General features: G+C 48.4%; 1 protein-coding gene across 4 annotated transcripts in view; it reads left to right on the forward strand.

Moving 5' to 3' along the window:
- Window positions 1-25,472, forward strand: part of CDK5RAP2 (CDK5 regulatory subunit associated protein 2) — a 145,420-nt gene that overhangs the window by 65,712 nt on the left and 54,236 nt on the right. For all 4 annotated transcript variants that reach the window (XM_075015126.1, XM_075015127.1, XM_075015128.1 and 1 more), the window contains exons 17-18: window positions 2,359-2,474; window positions 15,877-16,005. In XM_075015126.1, the coding sequence (XP_074871227.1) occupies window positions 2,359-2,474; window positions 15,877-16,005 (245 nt within the window). The remainder of the gene's footprint in view (window positions 1-2,358; window positions 2,475-15,876; window positions 16,006-25,472) is intronic.

The raw sequence follows: 25,472 nt of genomic DNA on the forward strand, positions 1-25,472 counted from the left end.
GCTCCCATTTGAGCCTCTGGCTACTACCTCACTTCACCTGCTAACTCTCAAGATGTTTTTTCTTCTTGCTATAACATTTTACTATAACAAAGTCAGTGAGATGGTGCCCCGATGGCAGTTTCGCCGTATATAATTTTCAACAAGGAAGGGGTAGTACTCCACCCGGCCTTTATTCCAAAAGTCTCATCCAACTTATGTATCATCGAACCAGTCATATTGAATTCCTTTTACCCCAAACCACATGCATCAATGCATAAGACAAGACTATATTCTTTGGACCCGTGAAGAGCTCTGGCCTTTTATATTGAAAGAACTGAGCCTTTCTACAAGATAGATAGGTTAATAGTCTCTACCGCTGCCCACTCCAAGGGCGAGGCGATATCTTTGCAAAAACTTCCCAAGCTCATTACTTTGTGTATTAGCACATGCTATGCCTTATGCCACATGCCGTCATTGATCCAGCCTAGGGCTCGTTCTACAAGGGCAATGGCAGTTTCCACAGCATTCTTCAAGGATGTTCCACTTAAGAGACATCTGTCACACAGTCACGTGGTCATCCTATGGTACCTTCATGAGACATTATGCCATTCTTCACCAGCTGGCTGGGGACGTTCCACTCTGAACAGCTGTACTTTCCGTTACAGATAAACCCTGACTCTGGTACTCTTCTCTGTGTTCTTGGGGTACTGCTTTTTCAGTCACCTACAGTGAAGAAACCACAGGGACCACTCGAAGAAGAAAGAGAAGTTACTCACCTCGGTGCAGTAACGATTGTTCTTCAAGATGTCTGTCCCTGTGGGTGCTCTGGTACCCACTCTCCTTCCTGCTCTGGAGTTTTTCTTTTATGCCTTTAAGAATCCGGGGCGGATTTGAGGAACTGATTTGAGCTGGACTGCACATGTGCTCAAAAGAGCACAAGCAGAGTGAGATGCTGACTGCGCATGTGTGGTCCGGCTCACTATTGCTGTGAAGATCTCCAATCTGCAGCACCAGGGCAAGCCCAACACCTACAGAGGAGCACACATGGGGACACACATCTCGAAGAACAATCATTACTGCACCGAGGTGAGTAACTTTTCTTTATGTGTATATACATATAGGTAGTTTGTCATGTCCGACGATGACGTCTTGAGCTTGCACAAACTCATTGGTTGTGGACTCGCATGTGGCTGAGGAGACCAAGCTTTGAAAGGCATTGACGTTCACAGTGGGGGCAAGGGAATTGTCCTGGCTCTGTTGGCGCGGCTGCTGCTGTTGCTTTTTTCCTCTCACAAGCATCCATGAGGTGTACGCGTTGCTGCTCTTCAAAGTTGTCATATGCATGTTGTACGAGAGCACGGTCTTTTGCTGTTTGGTCTTTTTCATGCTGCTCTAGCTGATCTGGTTTTGAACCAGAATGAGCAATGTTGGCCTTCACGCGGTCTTTATACCTCTTGTGAGGCCTACCTTGATTCCTTTTGCCCTGGGAGAGTTCACCGTAGAGGAGTTGCTTAGGGATTCTCGACTCCTCCATTCATAGGAAGTGCCCTGACCAGCGAAGCTGGGCTTTCAGAATCATGACTTCGATGCTCATGGTTCCTGCTCTGTCCGGGACTTCCAAGTTCATAACTCTGTCCTGCCATCGAATGTGCAGTATTGACCTCAGGTTGCGTGTGTGGAAGCGCTCCAGCAGTTTTATATGTTTTCTGTACAAGGTCCAGAATGGTTTCACAGCCATACAGGAGACTGGTCAGGACTATAGTTACAAACTGACCAGTCAAGCAAAGGAATAGCAGTAATTGGAATTACTAGACTATGTCCTCCATGTGTAAATGGTTAGAAAGTGAGCTTATTGGAAGTAAACAGTGTTTAACTGCATAATAAACAAATCACTTAAAGCAATTGTATAAGAAAGAAATAAGCAGCTATCTTTTATTCACTCTGTTGAACCAATAGCAAAATAATATTCACTAACTTTATTTAACCTGGCTTTTTCCATTGGGACTTATGGTTCATTTTCATAAAATTCTTGCTAAAACAGAATAACAATTCAAGCCTTATTTTCCTCCCTGAAAATTATTTCTAAATGTAATGGTAAATATGCAAATTATATTTCAGAATTAGATTCACAATGCATTTTGATAACCGTGTAAAATACAGCATGTCTGTATGTCAGAGGCACAAAGGAATGTAAGGGGAAAGCTGTTTCAATGAAACAGAAGCTTATTGTGAGGAGTTAGACATTTAACTCTATCCTTCCTCCAGTTTCAGTAATATGCACTTATTTTAAAATTACCCTTATTTTGCATTTCTTTGTTTTACTCCCATATGAAAGAGTAATGTTTCAGAAACGATGCCCACTGTTGATTATTTTGACAGATGAAACCTTTTCTTTTTGTGGAGATCAAACGTCTTATATGAGTATTTGCTTAGGAGAGCAAGATCATTTAAACCTACAGGTGAACCATCTGTCTCTTGAAGAACTTAAAAAAAAGGTACTGGTCTGTTTTATTATTCAACTTTCTTAATGGCTTAACTCTCCCACATTTATAGTTTGTTTCCGTCTCTCTCTCTCTCAAACCATTTTGGTCATTTAGGTACAGTTGGGGTATTCTGAAGGGATTTAAAGATTCTTCTTTGCAGTTCCCTGTGGGTGCTTCACCTTTATGTGTGTCAAATCCACTGTGCCTATGGGTGAAACGTTTGTACTGCAGTCCCCCTCAGCTGGCTGTGCGCATGTGTGGAACACAGGCACGAGAAGCCTGTGACAGCTATTGCGCATGTGCAGGCAGCAGGTTACCAATGCCCTACAGAAAAGCGAACAAAGGACAGGGAAAGCCACGGATGTGGTTTTCCCCAGGCAGCTCCAGCACAAAGTGCAGCCAGCCATTTTACTCGCTCATGCCCGGCTTCCTGGGGTTTAAAAAGTGTGCTGCTTGTGGCCTTTCTATACCAACTTTGGACTGCCACTCACTTTGTATATGCTGTTTGTGTCAGTGCCATAATATTGAAGGCTGCCCTCACTGTCTAAAGCTTTCCAAATGGTCCCGCAGAGCGAGACAGCAACGGCTCTGGGTCTATGCCAGTAGATCAGATTTGGTGGTACTTTCTGGCCTTAAACTGTGTGGCTCTTTATCCTCCCCAGATAAATTCTTTTATCTGAAAGAGCAGAAATGTCACTCTAATGGTAGTGATTAAGATTTGCACTTCTCCAGCACATGCCATTCAAGGATCTCAAAGTGCTTTGATCAAGTTGATGCAAGACTCACTCCTTTAAGATAGACTAGAATTATTATCTGCATTCTGTAGAAGGAGAAACTGAGACATGGCGAGATTAAGTGACTTGCCCAAGGTGACTCATCAAGGTCGTGACAGGATGCGGAACCCAGATCTTCCTCTCTCATCCTGTGCTTTAACCAGTAAACCATGTATGGGTTCATCCTCAGAAATACTTTCAATATCAAAGTCCTTTGCAAATCTTTCTGTGTATGAACTCTCACATCACTCATAACCAATAAAAAATGAAGTCATAGACCTAACTTTAAGATTGCTAAATTGAAACATAGAAAGATTAAATGATTTGTTCAAGAGCGTACAGGGAGTCAGTAGTAGAATCCAGATTGACTCTCAGTCCCATGCTCAGACCATTAGACCATGCCTCCTGTATATCTGAAGTATACAAAGTATATCTATGGCTCTAAATTTGGTCACAAAAGGATTGATATACTTGGTGAGCATAGGTTCTTCTTCAAGTGATTGCTCATGTCCATTCCAAGTTGGGTGTGTGCGGGTACACACTCAGTCGCTGGAAGCTTTTTGCCCTAGCCAATAGCCATAGGATCAGAGTGGTGCCCTCTGGAGTGCCGCCCATATGGTGACCAATATATGCACTGCCCCCCGCACCCTCCCCCAGTCAGTTCCTTACTGCCAGTGGTTGGGGCTCTTGCTTTCTCTGCTTAATTCTTTAGCTAGTAGCCTATTGTAGTGTACGTAGTTCTCTTGAAGAAGTGTAAATAATTTCAGTACTTCACAGTGTTTTAACTAATAGACAAGGCTGGGGAATGCCTGGCTCCCCAGGCTTTAAGACTTGTTCCAAATGCAGCAAATGTATGCCCAAAAGTGACCCCCCATTCATCCTGTTTTATTTGCTTGGGGGAAGGACACTTGCATGATCACTGCCCAATTTGTAAGGCCTTTAAGCCCAGAACTTTGAAAGATAGGGCCCAGGGCCTTAAAGTCCTCTTAATGGAGGCAGCTCTTAAGCCTCAAGAGGCTCCAGCTGGAGTGGAGGGTGGAGCCTCCTTGGTGCAAAGTGCACCAGCACCGTCAACCACGGTGCCGCCTCGGGACTCCTGGCACCAAGAGCAGGTGCAGGCACCGTCGCCTTCTCGGCACTTTAGGAGTCACTCTCCCATGCTGATGAAGAGGAAGAGGCATGAGAGGCATTGTCAAAGTCAAAGCAGGGCGGCCTCAAGTCCAAGGCTCTGGCCCGCACTGCCAAAGGGCAGGAGGTGCATCCATTGAAGCCGGTACAGATCGGGAGCCCACAGGCACTGGACTTGCCCTCAACGCCAGAGGCGTTTCGAGCATCACAAGGACTTTTGCTGATGACAGTGCTGGGTCCTTCTCCATCTATGGAGGACAGGAACTGTAGCACTAACGGAGCGATTGGGGCTCATGGACATGACACCGGCACCAACACCTGCGCTCAGGTTGACGCCGGCACCAACACCGTAGTTGTTGCCGAGTGCTCTGGACTGTGGGCCCATTTCAGGTGCCCTTTACTCTGACACTGTCCTCAGTGTGCATGACATTGGCCCTGACTCTGAACGCCCCTCTGTGGTCATCTACCTTTGAATTGGCATCAGAGTTGGACTCCTTTTACTCGTGATCCGGACGTAGCGGGAGCTCAAGAAGGTCGCACCATAGCCGTCGCAGGCACCGTAGTCGTCACTCGCATGATACGGGTTGTCCACTGACTTTGCAGGCAAGTCAGCAGTGGCCCTTTTGGATTCTGGCGGCACTTCACGAGGCGCGAGGCCAGGCCATTGGAGTGCCTTTAACGGTGCCAGGGGCCCTACCGATCCCGCGCTCGGCACCGTCGGTGTCACTGGGTGCCCCACTACCGGAACAAAGACATGAAGCAGTGCTCATCTTGGAGCTGCCTGCATGTACTTCATCGGTGTCGCCTTTCGCACCATTGTCAGTGCCATTGCAGCGGGACTGGACTCCTTCGGTGCTGGCACCATCTGTAATTGAACCTCCAGTGCTGATGGGGCAGGCACCAGCACTGATTCAAGTGGAGATAGTGGTAATGGCGCGGTTTGTGCCACCAGTGGCGGGTTTTTCTGGCCAGCCTGTGCCTATGCCAGCTCTGTCTACAGTGCCCATCAGTTTGCCCATAATTTCCATGGGGGGGCCAAGCGCCTGAGCAGGTCACTACTGCCCTTGCCCTCCAAATGGAGGCACAAAGTCTATCATCATCTTCCTCCCCGGATGAGGCAGTAGCAGGTTCATCAGTCTCACCCATAGTGGAGGATGGCAGGGCTTTTCAACAGCTCCTTAGGAGAGTGGCCCAAAACTTGGGGGTGCAAGCAGAGGAGGGCTGGGATGAAATGGACCCTGTCACGGTCATTTTGTCCTCCACAGGCCCCACCAGGGTGGCTCTGCCAATAATCAAAACAATTGGCACTACGGCTAAAACGGTTTGGGAGACCCTGCTTCCGCCCTTCCTATGGCCCGTAGGAATGAGAGACGGTACTTTGTCCCATCCCAGGGCAATGAACATTTGTTCACACACCCCTCACCTGAATCCCTGGTAGCGGACACTGCTAACCATCGAGAGCGCCAAGGGTTCCAGGGTCCCTCCCCGAAAAATAGAGAAGCTTAATGCTTGGACCTCTATGGAAGGAAGGTCTATTCAACGGGAGGGTTGCAATTAAGTATTGCGAACCAGCAGGCTCTTGTTAGCAGGTATACTTATAATACAGTCAGTGCCCTGTCTAGGTTTTCTGAGATGGTGCCACCCAAAGCCAAGCCGGACTTCGCAGTGGTGAGGAGGAGAACAAAATGATTTTAAGGGCAGCCTTACAGGCAGCACTGGATGCTGCGGACGCTGCCACGAGGGTTATGGCCTCCGGAGTGGCAAAGCGCAGGGCGGCTTGGTTGCAGGTTTCCGGCCTGCCTCATGAGGTCCAGCAGAAGATCCAGGACCTTCCCTTTGATGGCCCTACCCTATTTTCAGGTAAGACAGATAAAAGACTGCATAGTCTGAAAGACTCTAGGGCCACCCTCTGCTCCATGGGCCTGCATACACCTGCCAACCAAAGCAGGCATTTTAACCCTCATCCTCAGCAAAGACAGTTTCTGCAGCTGCAAAGGGATGGCAGTAGAAGACGGAACAGGGCAGGCAGGCACTGTTCAGGCCCAAAACCTCCAGGCCACCAAAAGGGCCCACAAGAACCCAAGCATCAGTTTTAATGGCACAGTCAGGAGTGTCAAGTTGATCTCACTCACTCCAGCATCCCCACTCCTTTCATTTCACCTGTCCCCGTTTTACCAATGTGGTGCAACATCACCACAGACCGGTGGGTCCGGCATACAGTAGAGAGGGGATAGGCTATTCAGTTCTCTTCATACCCCGCTTCCCAACCTCCTACTCTGTCTCTCTTCAGGGCCATCTCTCACAAGATCCTGATACGGCAGGAATTGCAATTCCTCTTTGATTCTGGGACCGTAGGAGAAGTTCCTCCCAGGTTCAGGGGACAGGGGTTTTGTTCCTGGTATTTCCTAATTCTGAAACCAAAGCGGGGCTTGAGACGCATCCTTGGACCTAAGAGGCCTCAGCGAGTTTGTGAAAAAGATAAAATTTCATCTGATATCCGTGGGTCTCATACTCCCAATGCTGGATTGGGGGGATTGGTTTGCAGTTCTTGACTTACAGGACACATATTTCCATATTTCAGTCTACCCACCTCACAGGAAGTTTCTCAGGTTTATGGCATATGGGAATCATTAGCAGTTCACAGTCCTGCCTTTCGATCTGTCTGCGTCCCCAAGGGTCTTCACCAAATGCATGGCAGTAGTAGCAGCACACCTGCATAGGCAAGGGGTGCAGCTGTTGCCATACCTGGATGACTGGCTAGTCCAAGGGTCGTTCCAGGAAGCAGGTGATTCAGCATGTACAGTTGATCTGTCAAACCTTAAGCCTCAGTCTGTTGATCAACGAGGCAAAGCTGGTGTTGATCCCGTCTCAGTCAATAGAGTTTGTAGGGGCATGACTGGACTCCAGGTGTTCCAGGCCACTCCTGCTGGATGACAAGTTCAGGTCCAGGGGGCCATCATCTGAGGCATCCTGACAGTTCCCACCAGGACGGCCAGGTGCTCCCTGCATTTGCTGGGTCATGTGGCAGCGTGCACCTTCATGGTGCAGCACACCAGGTTAAGGATGCGCCCTCTACAGCTATGGCCATCATTGTTGTATCAGCCTGTAAGAGACAGTTTAGACTTTGTGGTTACGGTGCCAACACAGACTTAGTCGACCCTGCACTGGTGGTTGGACAAGGGGGTTGTCCTCACAGGAGTCCCCTTTGCCCCTCAGCAGCCCTCACTTTGCCTAGTAACAGGCGCTTTGGATTGTGGGTGGGGAGCATACCTGTGTCAGCTATGAACCCAGGCTCTTTGGAGCGTGTTGGACCTTCGGCTCCACATAAATGTGACAGAGCTCAGGGCCATCAGACTAGCATGTGCGACTTTCAAGGCCAATCTGACGGGACATTGCATGTCAGTCAGTACAGACAACATGATCGCAATGTATTCTATCAGCACACGGGGTGCACACTCCTCTCCCCTGTGTCACAAGGCCATGATGCTCTGGGACTTCTGCATACAGCACAGCATCGTGCTGCAGGCCCCTTACCTGCCAGGTGTGCACAATTCACAGGTGGATCAACTCAGCAGGTCCTTTATGGGTCATGAGTGGCCTCTCCGCTCAGAGGTCGTTCATTCTATTTTTTTGGACCTGGGGGTATCGCCAGGTGGACCTGTTCGCTTCCCACCTCAATTTGAAATGTGGGATGTTTTGCTTCTACCCCAATCAGAGCCTAGGGTCCTGGGCAGACACCTTCAGTGTCCGCTGGTCAGGCAGGCTGATGTAAGTGTTCCCTCCGATTCCACTAGTTCACAGGGTCCCCCTCCAGGTTTGCTCAGAGAGGCATTTATTACCTTGGTGGCACTGGCATGGACCCGTCAGCACTGGTACTCAACACTCCTGCATCTGTCGATCCGCAAGCTGACAACAGTGCTGATCTGGCTGGACCTGCTGACGCAGCAAGAGGGGAGACTGCAACATCCCAGCCTCCAGTCACTGCACCTCACGGTGTGGATGCTCGTGGCTGAGGGACCAGGAGCTGGCCTGTTCGGATCCCATAAAGAAAAATGCTTCATGAGGGTGACTTCTTTAGCTAAGTGGAAAAGGTTTTCAGTGTGGGTGTCTCACAGAGGCCTATTTCCCTTGCAAGCTCCCCTCCTGTTGATTTTAGATTACCTGTGGGGTCTGGTAGAGGAGGCCTTGTCCCTCTCCTCGATTAGGGTGCACTCAGCCTTTCACACGGGTCATGGAATGTCTTCTGTATTCTCAGACCCCATAGTCAAAAGATTTCTGAAAGGTTTAGAAAGAATCAAGCCCCAGGTTTGAGCACCACTGCCCCCATGGGACTGCAATTTAGTGTTAGTCAAGCTTTTGGGGGCCCCCTTTGAATCCCTTGCTACCTGCTCTCTGCTGTTTCTGAGTTACAAAACAGCATTTATGGTGGCATTCACCTCAGCTAGGAGGGGTATCTGAGTTGAGGGCACTTTCAGTGGACCCCTTGTACGCAGTTTCACAAGGATACTGTTAGGCTGAGACCTCACCCCGCGTTTTTACCTAAGTTGGTCTCCACATTTCATGTGAACCAAGACATTTCCCTACTAGTATTTTACGTAAAGCCCCGTGCCTCCCCGAGGGAGCAATGTTTACATACCTTGGACATTAGAAGGGCACTGGCCTTCTGTATGGATAGAACTAGGCCCTTCAGAAGAACGCAGCAACTCTTTGTGGCAGTTGCTGAAAGGATGAAGGGCCTTCCGGTCTCCTCCCAGAGGATTTCCTTATGGATAGTGACATGCATTAAGCTTGCAGGGGGTTCCTCCCCCTCTGGTTAGGGCTAACTCCACAAGAGCGTAGGTGCCTCTCTAGGTCACCTGTAGGGTGGCCACCTGGTCCTCAATTCATACGTTTACAGCACATTACACTTTGATGCACTGATCCTATGGCTACTGGCTGAGGCAAAAAGCCTCTGTCAACTGCATGCACCCACACACACCCAACTTGGAATGGACATGAGCAACAAATCTCAAACAACACCAGTTACGGAACAGGTAACTGTCTTTTACTAATGTCTGCTAAAGCTTTTTCAACCTGATTCTCCACGCTGGTTTTTTAACTTTTATATAAGTGCAACTCTATGAAGTTATATTGGCGAATCAGCCTCCTTATTCTTCTTCGAGTGTCCCCGTGGGTGCTCCACATTAGGTGTCGGGCTCGCCCGGCGCCGCAGATCGGATCTTCCAAGCAGTTTCTGCTGGACCGCGCATGCGCCGGTGCGCGCCGCTCCCCCGCGCGCTCCCGGCCATGTGCGCGATCCGGTCCCCGCCAGTTCCTCCTAACCGCCGTCGGCTGCAGACGGAATCCAACTAGGCTAAGGCCAAGTAGTGTATTCAACGACTTTATCTGTTTTTTCTTAAAGTTTTTTTCAGGCACTTAGGCTACTATAAGCTTGCCGGTTGTTATTTTGTAAAAAAAAAAAAAAAAAACAACAACGAACAAGCTAGGAGAGGGACAGCTCAGCCAGTCCCAGTAACAAGCGCCGGAGGCCAGGAGCTAGGGCTATCAGCCCTCCTGCTAAGGCAGGCCATCGGACGGGGAAAACGGCACAAAGAAGGTGCTAAGTACCCACTTAAAAACTCAAAGACTCATCAACAATGTCCTCTTCAGGCTTTAAAAAAAAAAAAAAAAAAAAAAAAATGCTGCTTCTTGATAAGGCCCTCCAGCCAGAAGCGCCGGAGCGGCCGCAGCAGGAGGGACCCTCCGGGGCCCTTAAAAGGAAAGCTGCCTCCCTCACTCCATCAGCGCAGAAACGGAGGAAAGTATCTCCAGCCCGATCCCTGCCGGCAGCAACAGCGAGCGGGACGGGAGGAGCAAGCAGCCCCCAGCCGCAGCAACAGCTGATCGGCGGCGGCACGGAGAGCCACGTGGAAACGGCTCAGCCTCCAATACTCAGCCAGCCGCCCCGCACCGCAGGCAGGGCGGCGGCTAAGCAAACGCCGGTACCGGCGGCACCGCAGGCAGCGGCACCGACCCCCGGGGAACCGGCGGTGCAGAGCGCGCAGGCACGCAGCCTGCCGGCACCGGAGGACACCGCACATGCGGCATCGCCCTCGAGCGTGCCGAGCTCGGTGCGGACGGGGCCGGAATCCCCTGTATGCTCCCCAGCCCGATCCCTGCCGGCAGCAACAGCGAGCGGGACGGGAGGAGCGAGCAGCCCCCAGCCGCAGCAACAGCTGATCGGCGGCGGCACGGAGAGCCACGTGGAAGCAGCTCAGCCTCCGATAATCAGCCAGCCGCCCCGCACCGCAGGCAGGGCGGCGGCTAAACAAGCGCTGGTACCAGTGGCACCGCGGGCAGCGGCACCGACCCCTGGGGAACCGGCGGTGCAGAGCGCGCAGGTACGTAGCCTGCCGGCACTGGAGGACACCGCACGTGCGGCACCGCCCTTGAGCGTGCCGAGCTCGGTGCGGACGCCGGAATGCCCTGTATGCCCCCCAGCCCGATCCCTGCCGGCAGCAACAACGAGCGGGACGGGAGGAGCGAGCAGCCCCCAGCCGCAGCAACAGCTGATCGGCGGCGGCACGGAGAGCCACGTGCAAGCGGCTCACCCTTCGATAATCAGCCAGCCGCCCCGCACCGCGGGCAGGGCGGCGGCTAAACAAGCGCCGGTACCACCGACCCCCGGAAAACCGGCGGTGCAGAGCGCACAGGCACGCAGCCTGCCGGCACCGAAGGACACCGCACATGCGGCACCGACTTCGAGTGTGCCGAGCTCGGTGCGGACGGGGCCGGGATCCCCTGTATGTCAGGGGCGGAGTTACCTCCTCAAGGGAGGGGGAAGACGGCACACAAGAGGAGGCATTTTAGCCCCTCTCCGCACAGGGCTGTGTAGTTGCTTTCTCACAGCCCTCCGCTATGTTGCAGACTCCAACTAGAAGGCAGGGGTCCCCCACCTCCTTGGCCTACCCGGAGCCCCCTTCTCCATTTCTGCAACCAGCCTCACCCTGGCTGGGACCACCTCCACCCTTCCTGGGATTTGAACCGCTGGACTATTAGGCAAAGTCGCTCTCTCCAGGGTCTCGACGGTCTCCCTCCCCCAGACGCAAAGGGTATGCACCAAGGGAGTGGTCTAGGTCACTTTCCCAAGACCAGTGCTTATACTGCCGTGGTCGCCCCTACCACGCAGGGCATAGACACCATCGGCAATCTACTAGGGAAAGATCCCTACGAACGATCTCGTACCCCCGAGGGCAATTGTGACCGGGGACAGAGACTTAAGCATCTCAGGGGGGACTGGTTATGGAACCCCGAGATTTTTCCTCGCACACCTCTAGTGAGAGGGTGTACCATCATCAGCAGGAACCGGAAGGGTCCAGAAAGACGTACCCCAGCGGTTCCTCGCTTTCCTCCCCGGATGAGGCTACGGCCCCGGGGGGCGTCCATCCTCCGGACGATCTCAAACAGTTCCAAGAGCTGTTTTACGAGGGTGGCCTTCACGCAAGGCTTCCAGACAGCAAAGGTGCAAGAGCAACACCATAAGCTCCTCAAAAATCTGAGACCTCCGGCCTCCTCCAAAATAGCAATACCGCTGATGACGCAATCTTGGAGTCTGCCACTATGATATGGCAGACTCCTGCGACTATTCCGCCTGTCCACAAAAGAGCGGAAAAAAAAAAAAAATACTTCATGCCCACGAAGGGCATGGAGTTCCTGTTCAGCCACCCACAACCAAATTCTTTGGTGGTGGAGTCGTCGCAACGTGGGGGAATAAACAAACATGCCAAAAAGCTAGAGCTGTTGGGCAGAAAGGTCTACTCCTCCTCCACGCTACTGTTGCCAATGGCAAATTACGCAGCGCATCTAGCAAACCATAATTTCAACAACCACATTAGGTTGACCTCCCTCATGGACTCGCTTCCAGAGGGCACGAAACCAGTGCTCAAGGCCATCATCCGACCATTTTATAACCAGTGGCAAAGGATCACCACAGACACATGGGTGCTGGAGATCATAGCCACAGGGTACGCCATCCCCTCCCAGTTGCTCCCACCGCCATGACCTCCACCCGGGGCCCCACCTCCAGGAGACCTCCCATGTAGCGAGGCTCAAGCAGGAGGTAGACCATCTCATGCTCGTAGGGGCAGTGGAAAGAGTGCCGGAGCAACTGCAAGAGAGAGGGTTCTACTCGAGGTACTTCCTCACGGGGAGGTCCATCTTAGATTTTCGAGGCCTCACCGGTACCTGCGCAAGCAGCGTTTTCGGATGATCACAAACGCCTCCATCCTTACGGCACTAGACGATGGAGATTGGTTCGCAGCCCTCGACTTACAAGGTCCTACCGTTTGGGCTCTCCTCAGCCCCCAGAGTCTTCACCAAGACCTTGGCAGTGGTGTCAGCCTACCTGCACAGACAGGGGGTATTTATATTCCAGTATCTGAATGACTGCCTACTCAAAGGGGCCTCAAAGGAGGAGGTACTACGCAGAATATGTGTCACAGCAGGCACGTTCTCTTCGCTCGGCCTGCTTATCAATCTGACAAAATCAAAGACAGACCCCACACAGGACATAGAGTTCGTAGGGGCACGCATAAATTCTATTACAGCGAGGGCGTATCTACCAGAGACTCGCTTTCGGGCCATCGGCTCCCTCGCGCAAGGCTTCACCTTCAGCCCTATGGTGCCGGTTCTGACGTGCTTACAGCCGCTGGGCCACATGGCAGCAGCAACGTTTCGTAGAACAGAACGCCAGGTTACACATGCGCAGCATGCAGCATTGGCTGGCGAGCGTATACAAACCGGCAGCACACACTGTTCACAGGATGGCGTCGCCCATAACGGAGGTGCACAAATCCCTGCAATGGTGGGTAAACCCCGAGAACCTGCTAACAAGGGTACCCTTCCACCAACCACACGTATTGGTTTTTCTTACTACAGATGCCCCCCTCATAGGGTGGGGAGCACACATGGGCGAAGAGGTGACGCAAGGGCTGTGGTCCTCTATGGAGCAGTCACTGCACACAAATATACTGGAGCTCAAAGCAGTGTTCAACGCCTGCAGACACTTTCGAGACCAACTGAAAGGCAAGGTAGTCGGGATCAGTACAGACGATACCTCCACCATGTTTTATATAAATCGGCAAGGAGGAGCTCGGTCCCGTGCCTTATGTGTAGAAGCAGTCCGGTTGGGGAACTGCTGCATCGCCAACAATGTAACCTTGAAAGCCTCGTACTTACCAGGCGCTCGCAATGTGAAGGCAGACCAGCTGAGCAGGCGTTTCGCACTCACGCACGAGTGGCAGATCCGTCTCGATCTGCTGCAACCGATTTTTCCACGCATGGGGTTTTTCCCCAGATAGACCCTGTTTGCTACTCAGCACAACAAGAAGTGCCCACGATTCTGCTCCAGGGCAGGACTGGGACGGGGGTCCCTGAGGGATGCCTTCGCGATCTCATGGAGGGGCCCCCTGCTTTACGCTTTCCCTCCCACAGTGCTCATCCACAAAGTGTTGCAGAAAGCCAGGAGGGAAGGAACCTGAATGATCCCGATAGTCCCAACGTGGGATCGACAGCAATGGTTCCCCCTACTCCTGCGCATGTCGGACCGGCCACCGATGTCCCCTCCGGTGGCGCGGGATCTGCTCACGCAAGCCCAGGGGTCCATAGTGCATCCGCACCCCCAAAGCCTGCGACTACAAATGTGGTTAATCCATGGCTCAGCTCCCTAGAGAGCACATGTACGGAGGAAGTGCAGCAAGTCCTAGAAAGTAGCAGGAGGACTTCCACCAGGAAGACCTTCAAGCAGAAATGGACTCGCTTTACGGCATGGTGTTCTACCAAACAGCTAGCCCCCTTTCGGTGCCTATGGCTGTGATATTAGAGTATTTACTGGACCTCAAGAGAGGAGGACTCTCGCTATCCTCGTTTCAGGTCCACCTGGCCGCCATTTTGGTGTTCAGACACGAAGAGGAAGGGCACACGGTGTTCGCCCATCCCATGGTTACCAGGTTCTTCAAAGGGCTGGTAAGCCTATACCCCCCTCAGAAACCGCTTCCACCTCTGTGGAACTCGGACCTGGTGCTTAATGCGAAAAGGGGACCACCGTTTGAGCCTTTGGCCACGGTTTCCCTCCGCCTCCTTATGATGAAGACGACCTTTCTTCTCGCAATCATGTCAGCTCGCAGGGTGAGCGAGCTTGAGGCAGTTATGGCAACGCCGCCCTGCGCTGTTTTTCCAAGGAGGCGGTAACCATACGGCTGCATCCAGCCTTTGTTCCTAAAGTTTCTTTCTGAGTTTCATACTAACGAACCTATTGTTTACCCTTGTTTATCCAAAGCCTCATAACTGTAACAAAGAGGTGCGCCTACACCTCCTGGACGTGAGCAGGCGCTAGCTTTCTATATGGACAGGACCAAGTCCTTCCGGAGAACGGATAGGCTCCTAGTCTCTATCGCTCCCAAATCAAAAGGAGAATGTCTCTCTTTGCAGAGAATCTCTAAGCACATCGTATCTTGCATAAAAATGTGCTACAAACTCAAAAAGACTCCTTTACTGGCCACGCCCAGGGCTCATTCCACTAGGGCGGTGGCAGCATCAACAGCCTTTTTTCAAGGGCGTTACGCTAAAAGACATTTGCAGAGTGGCGACCTGGTCATCCTGTGACACCTTCGCCAAACATTACGCCCTTCACAGGGTATTCCAAGAGGATACCCGTCTCTTGGCAGCGGTCCTCTCGGGGACAAGCTGCACATAATCCGATTACCCACCTCCTATCTTGGGTTACTGCTGGGTAGTCACCTAATGTGGAGCACCCACGGGGACACTCGAAGAAGAAAGAAAGGTTACTCACCGTAGTAACGGTGGTTCTTCGAGATGTGTCCCTGTGGGTGCTCCACTACCCGCCCATCCTCCCCGCTCCGGATCTCTGTTTAGTGTTTTGCAGGAGCATCCGAGGCGGTTGGTCAAGGAACTGGCGGGGACCGGATCGCGCACATGGCCGGGAGCGCGCGGGGGAGCGGCGCGCACCGGCGCATGCGCGGTCCGGCAGAAACTGCTTGGAAGATCCGATCTGCGGCGCCGGGCGAGCCCGACACCTAATGTGGAGCACCCACGGGGACACATCTCGAAGAACTACCGTTACTACGGTGAGTAACCTTTCTTTTTTTAATGCTTCTCAGTGAATGATGCTGCTCTGTTCCAACAATACAGCATTCACTTGCATCAAAATAACTTTTTCCCCAGTTAACCTGGAAGCATGATAGAACCTAAACTTTTTTCTTCTAGTGAATTTTAAATGCATGATGTCTTCTGAAGTAGCATTCCTTGAACACTAGCTTTTAAAATATTTGTGTGACGTTATTAGTTTCAAATACATAAAATCCCTTGGGTAGAGATGGAAGTATTATGCTTTACTGGAAGTAGCTAATGTTATAATCCTGAAGTTTAACATATTGTTTAGCTTTCTTTAAAGAGATTTAGATTGCTCTCAATGTAGTAGGAAGAGTTTTATAGTTTCTAATTGTTTGTGTGTCTAGGTTGCTGAACTCATCTTGATGGTCAAGGACCTGTATTCAATTAACCAGGAGCTAAAGAAAAACCAACTTGGACTCTCGAGATCAGAGACTCAGGGGAAAGAAACACTCAGCATAGTAAACCAGAATGAGGTAGGATGTCTCTATTCAAATATTGCGTCTAATGCTTAGTTGCATTGCACATTGTGCTGTCATTTATGTCAGTGCAAAGTGGGTATGAAACCCAGTGCAAAGTGGGTGTGCTAGATGAGACTGCTGTTTTACCTTCTGTTTTAAAATGAAGTAAAATAATTGTACAAGGGGCAGGACAACTGCATATCAGGCCCAAAGTGGTCAGCAGCATTATATACTGGTCAGCAACATTTTCAATTGATTTTTGAAGAAAACAACATATATTTTAAAACATTAATTGGCTCTGTGATCTATTCACTTTATCAGTTGCAAGTAGGTGATCTCATTTTGCAAAGGAAGTTGCAACCTGCATAATATTTAGGTATCCTTCAGTGGCTTTTTGTGCATTCCTCAGTGGAGAACAAGTCTCACTTCAGTGTGTAGCCCTGTTAGGTTTTAGCTCATATCTGCTCAGCCTCTGAGACCATGTAGTTTCCTGTGGCACTTGAGTGATTCCATTATGCACAGAGGAGAGGAACCTGAGTTTCTTTTTCAAGTGTTTGTTCATGTACATTCCAATCAAGTGTGTGCACACGCATGTGCATGTCAGCTGGAAACGTCTTCCTCTATCAGCTAGCCGTGGGGTCAGCCTGGCCACCCCCTGGACTCGAGTCTTCACAGTGCCCAATATTGTGCACTGCCAGCCCACCTGCCCCATTTAAATCCATGCAGCAAGTGGCTTGAATGGTTGCCCCACAAATTTATACAGGACTAAGTTAACATCCTGGGGAAGGATCACCCTGCAGACCTTCATCATCATCATTATCATCCATAGGCTACGCACCCATTGGTGTCCAGTGCATCCCTCACTATTTCCTTTACTCTTTCCCTGTTGAGTGCAGAGTGGCTTTGTTTCTGTAGACTAGCTCCACGCCAATTTACTGTATCATCTACCCATTCTCTGTGGGGTCTGTCTCTCCTGTTCAAACCATCCATTATACCATATACCAGGGTCTTGATTTTTTCATTCATTTTTCATTCTGCAGATATAACTTCCATTTTATAATCTTCACCTCAGTCTTTATATCTCTAGTGAGGCCTACCTTGATTCCTTTTGCCCTGGGAGAGTTCACCATAGAGGAGTTGCTTAGGGATTCTTGACATTTCCATTAAAGACTGCGTGAAGGCCAGCATTGCTCAAGCTGGTTTAAAACCAGATCAGCTAGAGTAGCATGCAAAAGACCGAACAGGCTGGCATGCTCTTGTACGACATGCGTATGACAACTTCGAAGAGCAGCGACGTGTATGCTTCATGGATGTTTGTGAGAGGAAGAAAGCAACAGCAAGCCACGCCAACAAAGCCAGGACAATTCCCTTGCCCCCACTGTGAATGCCCATGCCGTTCAAAGCTTGGTCTCCTCAGCCACAAGCAAGTCCACAACCGATGAGCCTGTGCAAGCTCAAGACATCATCGTCGGACATGATGGACTACCTATGATAATCTTCACCGGTAGGTTCTCTTTCTGCTAAATCTTCCTGTATAATTCCTCATTGGTGACCTTCTGCAGCCATCTTATTATCAGGATCTTTCTATAGCAACCCTTCTCAAATGCCAGTATCCCTCTCTTTGAATTTTTTGTTTTAACCCATTTCTCCTATCCGAACAACATGCTGCTGAATACACGTTTTCAAGACACTCAGCTTCATTCCTAAGCTGATTGCTTTGCTTTTCCAGATCTTATCGATCGCCTTCAAACTCACTCTTGCTTTCACTATTCTAGTCGTTGTTTCCTTTTTACAGTCTAGCTCATATGCTATGTTGCTTCCTAGATATGTGAACTTCTCTACATTCTCTAGTCTGATCCCATTTACACTGATCTTCCTTCCTATTTCCTTATCTCCAGATACCATTGTTTTTGTTCTATCAATGTTTATAATCAGTCCTTACCGCTCACCTTCCTCATTTAGAACCTACACCGTTCTCACTAGCTTCTCTTCTTCATCTTCAATGATAACTGTATCATCCATGAACCTCAAGTTGTTGATTCTCATCCTGTGCACAGATATCCCTTTTACCTCTTCCTTGAGCTTGTCCATCACTCTCTCTAGGTGCGTGGTGAAGATACTTGGCAATATCAGATCTCCTTGTCTCGTACCTCTACTCATTCTAGACCAGCTTCCCATCTCTCTGCATGTTCTCACCACTGCCTCCGCGTTGTTGTTGATATCCTTCAACAACCATATCAGTCAGATGCGGCCTCACCAGTGCTGACTAGAGGGGAATGAGTACTTCTCTAAATCTGCTCGAAATGCTCCTTCTAATGCACCCTGATATGCTATTGGCCTTCTTGGCTACATGGGCACACTGTTTACTCATATCCAGCCTTTCATCCACCATAACCCCTAGGTCCCTTTCCATCGTACTGCTGCTGAGCCAGTCGGTTCCCAGCCTATAACAACGTGTGGAAGCCATCTTATATAGAAACCATTTCACATCCCTTACTTCTGCATGCACACAGGAGCCTGTCCTTGCCTTGATCTGTTTGAGAATGGCTGGGAGGATGAGCTCTATGGAATGCATTAATGAACTGTTTTGGAGTTGGGGATCCAGCTCCTTTGTACCTGTTTTTCCTTGCTGATAACGGTTTCTCTTTGGAAAGTGATTTACAATCCTCTAATTAATTGCCTCTGACACTAGGCTAGTTTGTGTAAGGGTATAAAATACCAGAGTTAGTTGCAGCAAGCAGCCTTGCTGGACCTGGTTGTACCGGTGTCCAGTTTGGCTTATCTGTTGCCTTATTGAATTCAATAAAGCTGAATGTTAGTCGCCTAAACACAGAGAAGTCTTGTGCTTCAACGAATGCTTGGGATTCTTCTGCCCCAGATGCAGAACTCTACACTTCTCCTTGTTGAACCTCACCAGATTTCTTTTGGCCCAGTCCTCCAATTTATCCAGGTCACTCTGGATTCTCTCTCTACCCTCCAACATATCTACCCCTCCCCCTAGTTTTGTGTCATCCGCAAACTTGCTGAGGGTGCAATCCAGTCCCTCATCCAGGTCATTAATAAAGATGTTGAACAACTCCGGCCCCAGAACTGAGCCTTGCGGCACTCCGCTTGAAACCGACTGCCATCCAGATATTGAGCCATTGACCACCACCCGTTGGGCCTGACCTTCAAGCCAGCTTTCTATCCATCTTATAGTCCAGGGTTCCACACCATGTTTCCTAAACTTAAGGACTAGAATGTTGTGGGAGACCATATCAGAAGCTTTGCTGAAGTCAAGTCAAGCCACTGACTTCCCCATGTCCACAGAACTTGTTACCTCATCATAGAAGCTAATCAGCATATCATCTCAGTGCATCTCATCTTGGATAGTATCCTGTATTAAAGAGCACTATAGTCTAGCAGATTTACCTGCAACCTCAGTCTCAACACACTACCAGGGCGCAAGTCTCATTGGCCACATGCTTGGCTCAAATGCCCATTCAAGAAGTGTGCAGAGCAGTGATCTGGTTCTCTAACCACACTTTCACAGCACACTCTGCAATCACCATTCGGCTGGGGATGATGTGGTCTTTGGCACAGCAGTGCTCCAGTCAGCACAAGGCTGTGACCCCACCTTCTGAGTTTTAGCTTGGGAATCACCTGATTTTAACAAACACGTGATGAAAAGACAGTTATTTACATTCTCATACTGTTGTTCTTTGAGATGTGGTGTTCGTGTCCATTCCAATACCCACCCTTCTTCCTCTCTGTTGGAGGAGCCAGTGGGAAAAAACTGAGGTGTTGGGGTTGACAGGGCACTACCTTGGGCACTATTGGTGCTTTTTTCTTTTTTAAAAAAAAAAGGTGGAACTCAATCTCCAAACTGCCTCACTACCCCAAGGTGCAACCCCCTCAATCTGGGGGCTCAAACTGCCCCAGCAGCTTAACTGCTCCTCCAGTGGCTTAACTAACCCTTATCGGGGGGCAAACCACCCCGCAGCAGGGCACAAACTGCCCCTGAGTGGCTTAACTAACCCCCAGCGGGGTCTTAGCGGCTCTTAGCGGCCCTGCTCCCCAGCAGGGCTTCAACTGTCCCTGTGTGGCTAACTAACCCCTACATGGGGTCTTAGCGGCTTCTCAGCAGGACCTGAACCATCCTCCACATGACACCTGAGCCGCTTCCCCTGGGCAGCTTAACTGCCCCCTAGCAAGGCCCAACTCCCTCCTGGAGACTTAGCCTCCCTGTGCAGGGCCTGAGCCACCCCTCCCACCCCAGCTTCACGGGGCCCTAATGGGCTGTCTTCCCCCATGCATGCTGGGCCCAGGCTGCCCCTCACTTCTCACCTCTCCCCAGCTGTGGCCCGTGCCAGGTCCCCTTACCTCAGCCTGACCACCCACCTGAGTGAGGTTGGGGCTGGTGTTGTCGTCCGGGCGTGGCAGCAGGAGGAGGTAGGAGGCTGGGGGGGAGCTGCAGATGGCTCCTTAAAGAGCCATGTGCAGCTTGGTGATTCCCTGCCGCCTTTTAAAAATGGCAGTGGCAGGAAAAGCAGGTGGCGGAATACTGTTTTGCAGCATTCCACTGGAAAAAAGAGCTCTGGGCACTATGAAGGTGTGACTCAAGGGGCTGCCCAGGCTAGCCCTCACAACTAGCTGCTAAAGGAAAAATCGTGCAGCTACTTGTATGCACACACGCATGATTGGCATGGACATGAACAGCACACCTTGAAGAACAGCAGTTATGAGAAGGTGAGTAACCTTTTTTTTAGGGATTGCTGCAGTACAGATCAGTGTATGAAGAAGTGGGCAGAGTTGTAATAGAGTAGTCTGATAGATGTGCGGGGAAGGCATTTTGATCTCTGTTCTTTTGCCTATGGCTATGGTCTATTAGGATGGAACTGGGAGGGGTAAAAAAAAAAAAAAGAGAGAAAAATAAAAGAAAAATAAAGGGAAATCATGAATTCACCAAAAAACCCCACCAAAAACACGTTTCTTAAGTTGCCAAAACTGTTTGTGAATCTGAGTCAAAGTTAGCAAATAGTTTCTGCTGGAATAAAACCCTTGAAAACAAACGTATTTGAAATGTTGAAGTCGTTCATTTTGGTGTTTTGTTTGAAACTGGCATTTCTGAAATGTAATTTCAACCTGACATTTTCTAAATGAGATGTCAATTCAACCGAAACAAAAATGTTTTGTTTTTTTGTTTCAGTGAGTAAAGAAAATGCAAAAGCTAGTTTCTGTTCAAAACTAGAATATTTTATTTTGCGATTTAGCCATCAAACTGATAAATCAATTATTTGCTCACTCTAATTAGGACTGCAATGGGGCCAAAGTGCTCTGTGCATACCCACACCAGTCTCATGAAAAAATTCTGGTTACTGGGTCCTGCTGTTTTCCCTGTTATACAAGAAGATAAGGGAAATAGTTGTACATGTCCAGTTCACCTTCGTGGCTTGTCATAGACTATTCTTACTGTAAATGCTATTGCTCATACCTTTCTTGTGTTTCTTTAATTTTACTTTCCCTGTGCAACGCATGCTGAAGGATAATGTGATCAAGAGCAAAAGGAACAATGAGTATGACCAGCATGTTTCTAAATCAGGCTAAACCCAAAGGACAGAGAATACAGTATTTAAATAATATGATTGTATTGTAACAAAACAAAGCAGCAGAAATGTGGCACTTTCAAGACATTTTGTTAGTCTTTAAAATACTACATTTCTGCAGTTTTGTTTTGTTGGAGTACAGACAAACATGGCTACCTCTCTGTTACTGTACGACATGATCGTATTGTGACTAGGTATTGAACTAATTTGTGGAATGTGGCATGTGTTGCCTAGGTGCAGCACAGCTCTCTGGACAACACAGGATGGATTTATGACATATGCTGCAAATGAATTGTTAAGAGTTATCAAAATTCTCACAATTTCCTTTTTATCATTGTCAGGCCTCAGGTTAATTTTAATTTAAACAAAATTTTAATTATAGATTAAAGATGCTGCTTTAGGTATTTTTATGGTAACATCCAGTTTTAAAGATAGTTAATGTGCAGATTTATAGAATTACTAAACTAGTACTGAAATCTAGTGGGTGAATAAACGTGCTGTCTAAAAACGGGGCTTAGAACTTGTATATTCATATATCCTGTAGAGGGCACTGCCTCCTCACAGATTTTACATTGGACTCTGATAGCACTGAGAATATCAGCTCCTTGTGCCCTTCTAGGCTGGTCTCTGTGTAAGTGGAAGATGAAAGGCCAGTTACTAAAGCATTCTATACATGGACATAGCTTTAGAATTAATGAGAGAGAAATTTGTAATATAACCTTTGTATAAAATGGTAGTAAGGGCCAGGAGGCAAGTAAAATATACTCTCCAAGCCAGTGCCAGAATGACTAAGGTACTACTGAAGTCCAAAGTTAAATTGTTGTCAATCCAGCATTTCATTTTAAAGGTACCATGTAATCAGTCCTGTCAATACAAGGTCTGCTTCATGATTTTGGTTGATGAGCCATGATAGGTGCATTTTTGCAAACTGAAAATAAATGTGAAAAATACTTGATGCTGCCAGTTCTGGTACTACACTGGAATCTCTTAACATGCACTGCTAGGATGACCCCAGTGTCTGCCCTCTGTATGAAATTTGGCAGGAATATAATGAGATACAGCCCTCTTGGGTGGTGCTTAAAATGCACAGATCTTTCTTTTCTTTAAAAAGAAAAAGGAATTCAAAACAGATAAATATGCACCTTGTAGTCTCTGTAAGCATCACTCAAAGGACCGACAGCCCCAAGTACTCTGTTTCTTGGCTCCAAAGTGGTGATGGTGTAAGATAGAAGGGCTGTTTTTGCACTGTCCTCTGAACATCTGCTTTCTGTGAGAAAAGCAGCTTCACTGGCTCCAGCCTTCAGGGCTCCAGGGATCTTTGCAATCCAAGCATATCAGTGGTTCATTTAGGAAAAGCATTCTCAAGGTTTTCAGTCTCTAAGGAAATATTGTAAATAGGCAGCTTATTCTCAACAGATTTCCTCCTGGCATTAAGCCACTTACTTTCTTTTAATATTTTGTTGAACATTAGATCGTATTCCTTGGAGCACAGAAAAGTTTCTTTTCCATCTCTGAGACTCTAGCAGCAAAACACTCAAAATTGAAGCCAATTACTGTAAGGCTATACTACAGTCTGTTTAGTGTAAATATTAATAGTTTCACTGTGAGCAGCATAACGTGTGGATTCACAGATTGGCCTGCAAAAGGAACACCCAGAAAATTATGCAGATTAATAATTATGTGGTAGTTCTGTGTTGGAAGCTGCATAGATCAGGTAAGTATGATCACAAATTAGTCTAATTTGCTTTCAAAATAAGCTTGGCTCTACTGCCTCATTTTGAAAATCTACATTTTTGATTGCTATAATTAGCTAATATTTTCCCACTTTTATTTTAAAAAAATCTGTGAGCAAGTTTAATGTTCTTTGAAGTCAGTGGCTACAATCAGACAATTTACAAGCTTTTCCAAGGCACAACATCATAGTCCAGCTATGTGTCATCCCTGCTTCTCCAGTTCTGAGATTGCCAAAAGTGGGGATTTGGGTGAAAATAACAAATTCATATCTGAGACCCAAACCAAGGTTTGAATATAAGGTTCTAGAGATGGAGAGAAATTTACTGTACCGTCTATCTCCCACTATTATTCTGTTTTTTTTAATTAATACTTAAAATTCATGCGTAGACAAAAGTAGTGTCTTACATGTGGGATGTGGAGTGCAAAAGTGCCTTTCTCATTTACTGATGATATATATACACATAGTAAGCAAGTCACAGTGAGAATTCAACATATATGCTCCTCCTGCTCTTAGAGAAAAAAATGATTTGCACACTTCCCTACTACACCTGCAAAATTCTCTTAATCTGAGACTGGATCCACAAGCCCTGATTCTTGTGTCTGCAGAGAGTGACATTGAGGAAGTAAGTTTGTCTCTTCACTGTATAACCATTAGCACTGCCTTGCACATGCATTCAGGCTATAAATTCAACATGCACAACTTTTAGTTATCAGCTCCTTTCCTCCCAGTGCATCACTAAAATTGTGTGTGCCCAAGGGCTCAGTGAACTATCACTCCTCTGGCTATGCATAAGAATCTGTGTTTTTGTCTTTATTTAACCTAGGGTAATTTTTCTTTAGTCTAGGTCAGAAATGAACTGACTGTTAGACACGCTAGTGTGATATTACTGCCTTTAAGGCATGTACATTACAGCCTTGCTCAGAGACTAAAATCCTTGTCTAATGGAGCTATGAATCCTCTCTCCCAATACCATGTATTGTCTGTGGATTAGACAGACAATACTGGCTTCAGAAAATGCTACTTACAGGTAATAGATTCTCCTGTGTTTCATTTCCATTCCTTAATGAGCTTCCAGCTTCAAAGTTCCTCTACAGAAATCTCTTAATCAAATTATTGAGAGGTGTTGCTGTAGAATAACATTACACCGATGCCGCAGTATGGGCTGATTTCTGCTGAAATGCCCAACACATTTTGGCTGCGTCCAACTACAGCGATCTTTCAAAAGATGATCTTCCGGAAGATCTTTCAAAAGCGCTTCCACACGCAAAAAAGCTGATTGAAAGACTGATTTCCTCTTTCATTAGAGACTGTCCACACAGCTCCCCCTCTTTCGAAAGAACGGGCCCGGGAATGAAAAATCCGATGTCAGGAGGACTGCTTTTTCGAAAAAAGGGAGCCTGCGGAGCGTCTACGCATGCTTTTTTTCAAAAGAAGCTTTCGAAAGGAGATGCTCTTCCTGTCCGGGAGCGGAAGGCTTCCAGAAGAAGAGCTGTGTTCTTTCGATTTTGGATTGCAAGAGTGCATTTTATGTGTGGACTTTCGAAAAAGGGCCTGATTTTTGGAAAGAATTTGCTAGTGTAGACGCGGCCTTTGTGTGTACGTGGCAAAAGCAGCATGACAGAGTATTTATAATCTGCCCAATATTCTCTCTCTCTTCCCTGGCCCTGAAAGCCACTCTAGCCAGGAACATAAATAAGCTGTGCAAGGGTTTGTGCATTGAAGCCATTGCTGAACTTAGTTGTTAGTGCACAAAAACACATGGGCCAAACCTTCTCCTGAGGCACTATTCTGAGGCACTGGTCACAGAATAGTGCAATGACATCACTGTGGCTTGGTTTCAAGGAAGACAACTTTTTGGAGGTAAACTCTTTTCGTGCTGTCCAGTTGCTGTGTGAGGGTTTTCACATGGATTTGCCGGAATATAGCTCATGAGGTAATCAGAGTAATCATTTTCAGATTAATAGTGTTGTCACTGGAACCTTATTAGATGCCTCTAGACCAGTGGGTGGACAGTAATTTTTGTTGGGGGGCCACTCATAGTGGTCAAGGGCCTCACTGTTCTATGGAGGGGGTGCACGGTCTGGGATGGAGGTTGGGTGTGGAAGGGAGCTTGGGGGTGGGGGATTGGGGTGCAGGAGAGGGGATGGGGTCTGAGAGGGAGT

Source organism: Carettochelys insculpta, chromosome 21, assembly GCF_033958435.1.
Source record: "Carettochelys insculpta isolate YL-2023 chromosome 21, ASM3395843v1, whole genome shotgun sequence".
Taxonomy (NCBI): domain Eukaryota; kingdom Metazoa; phylum Chordata; order Testudines; family Carettochelyidae; genus Carettochelys; species Carettochelys insculpta.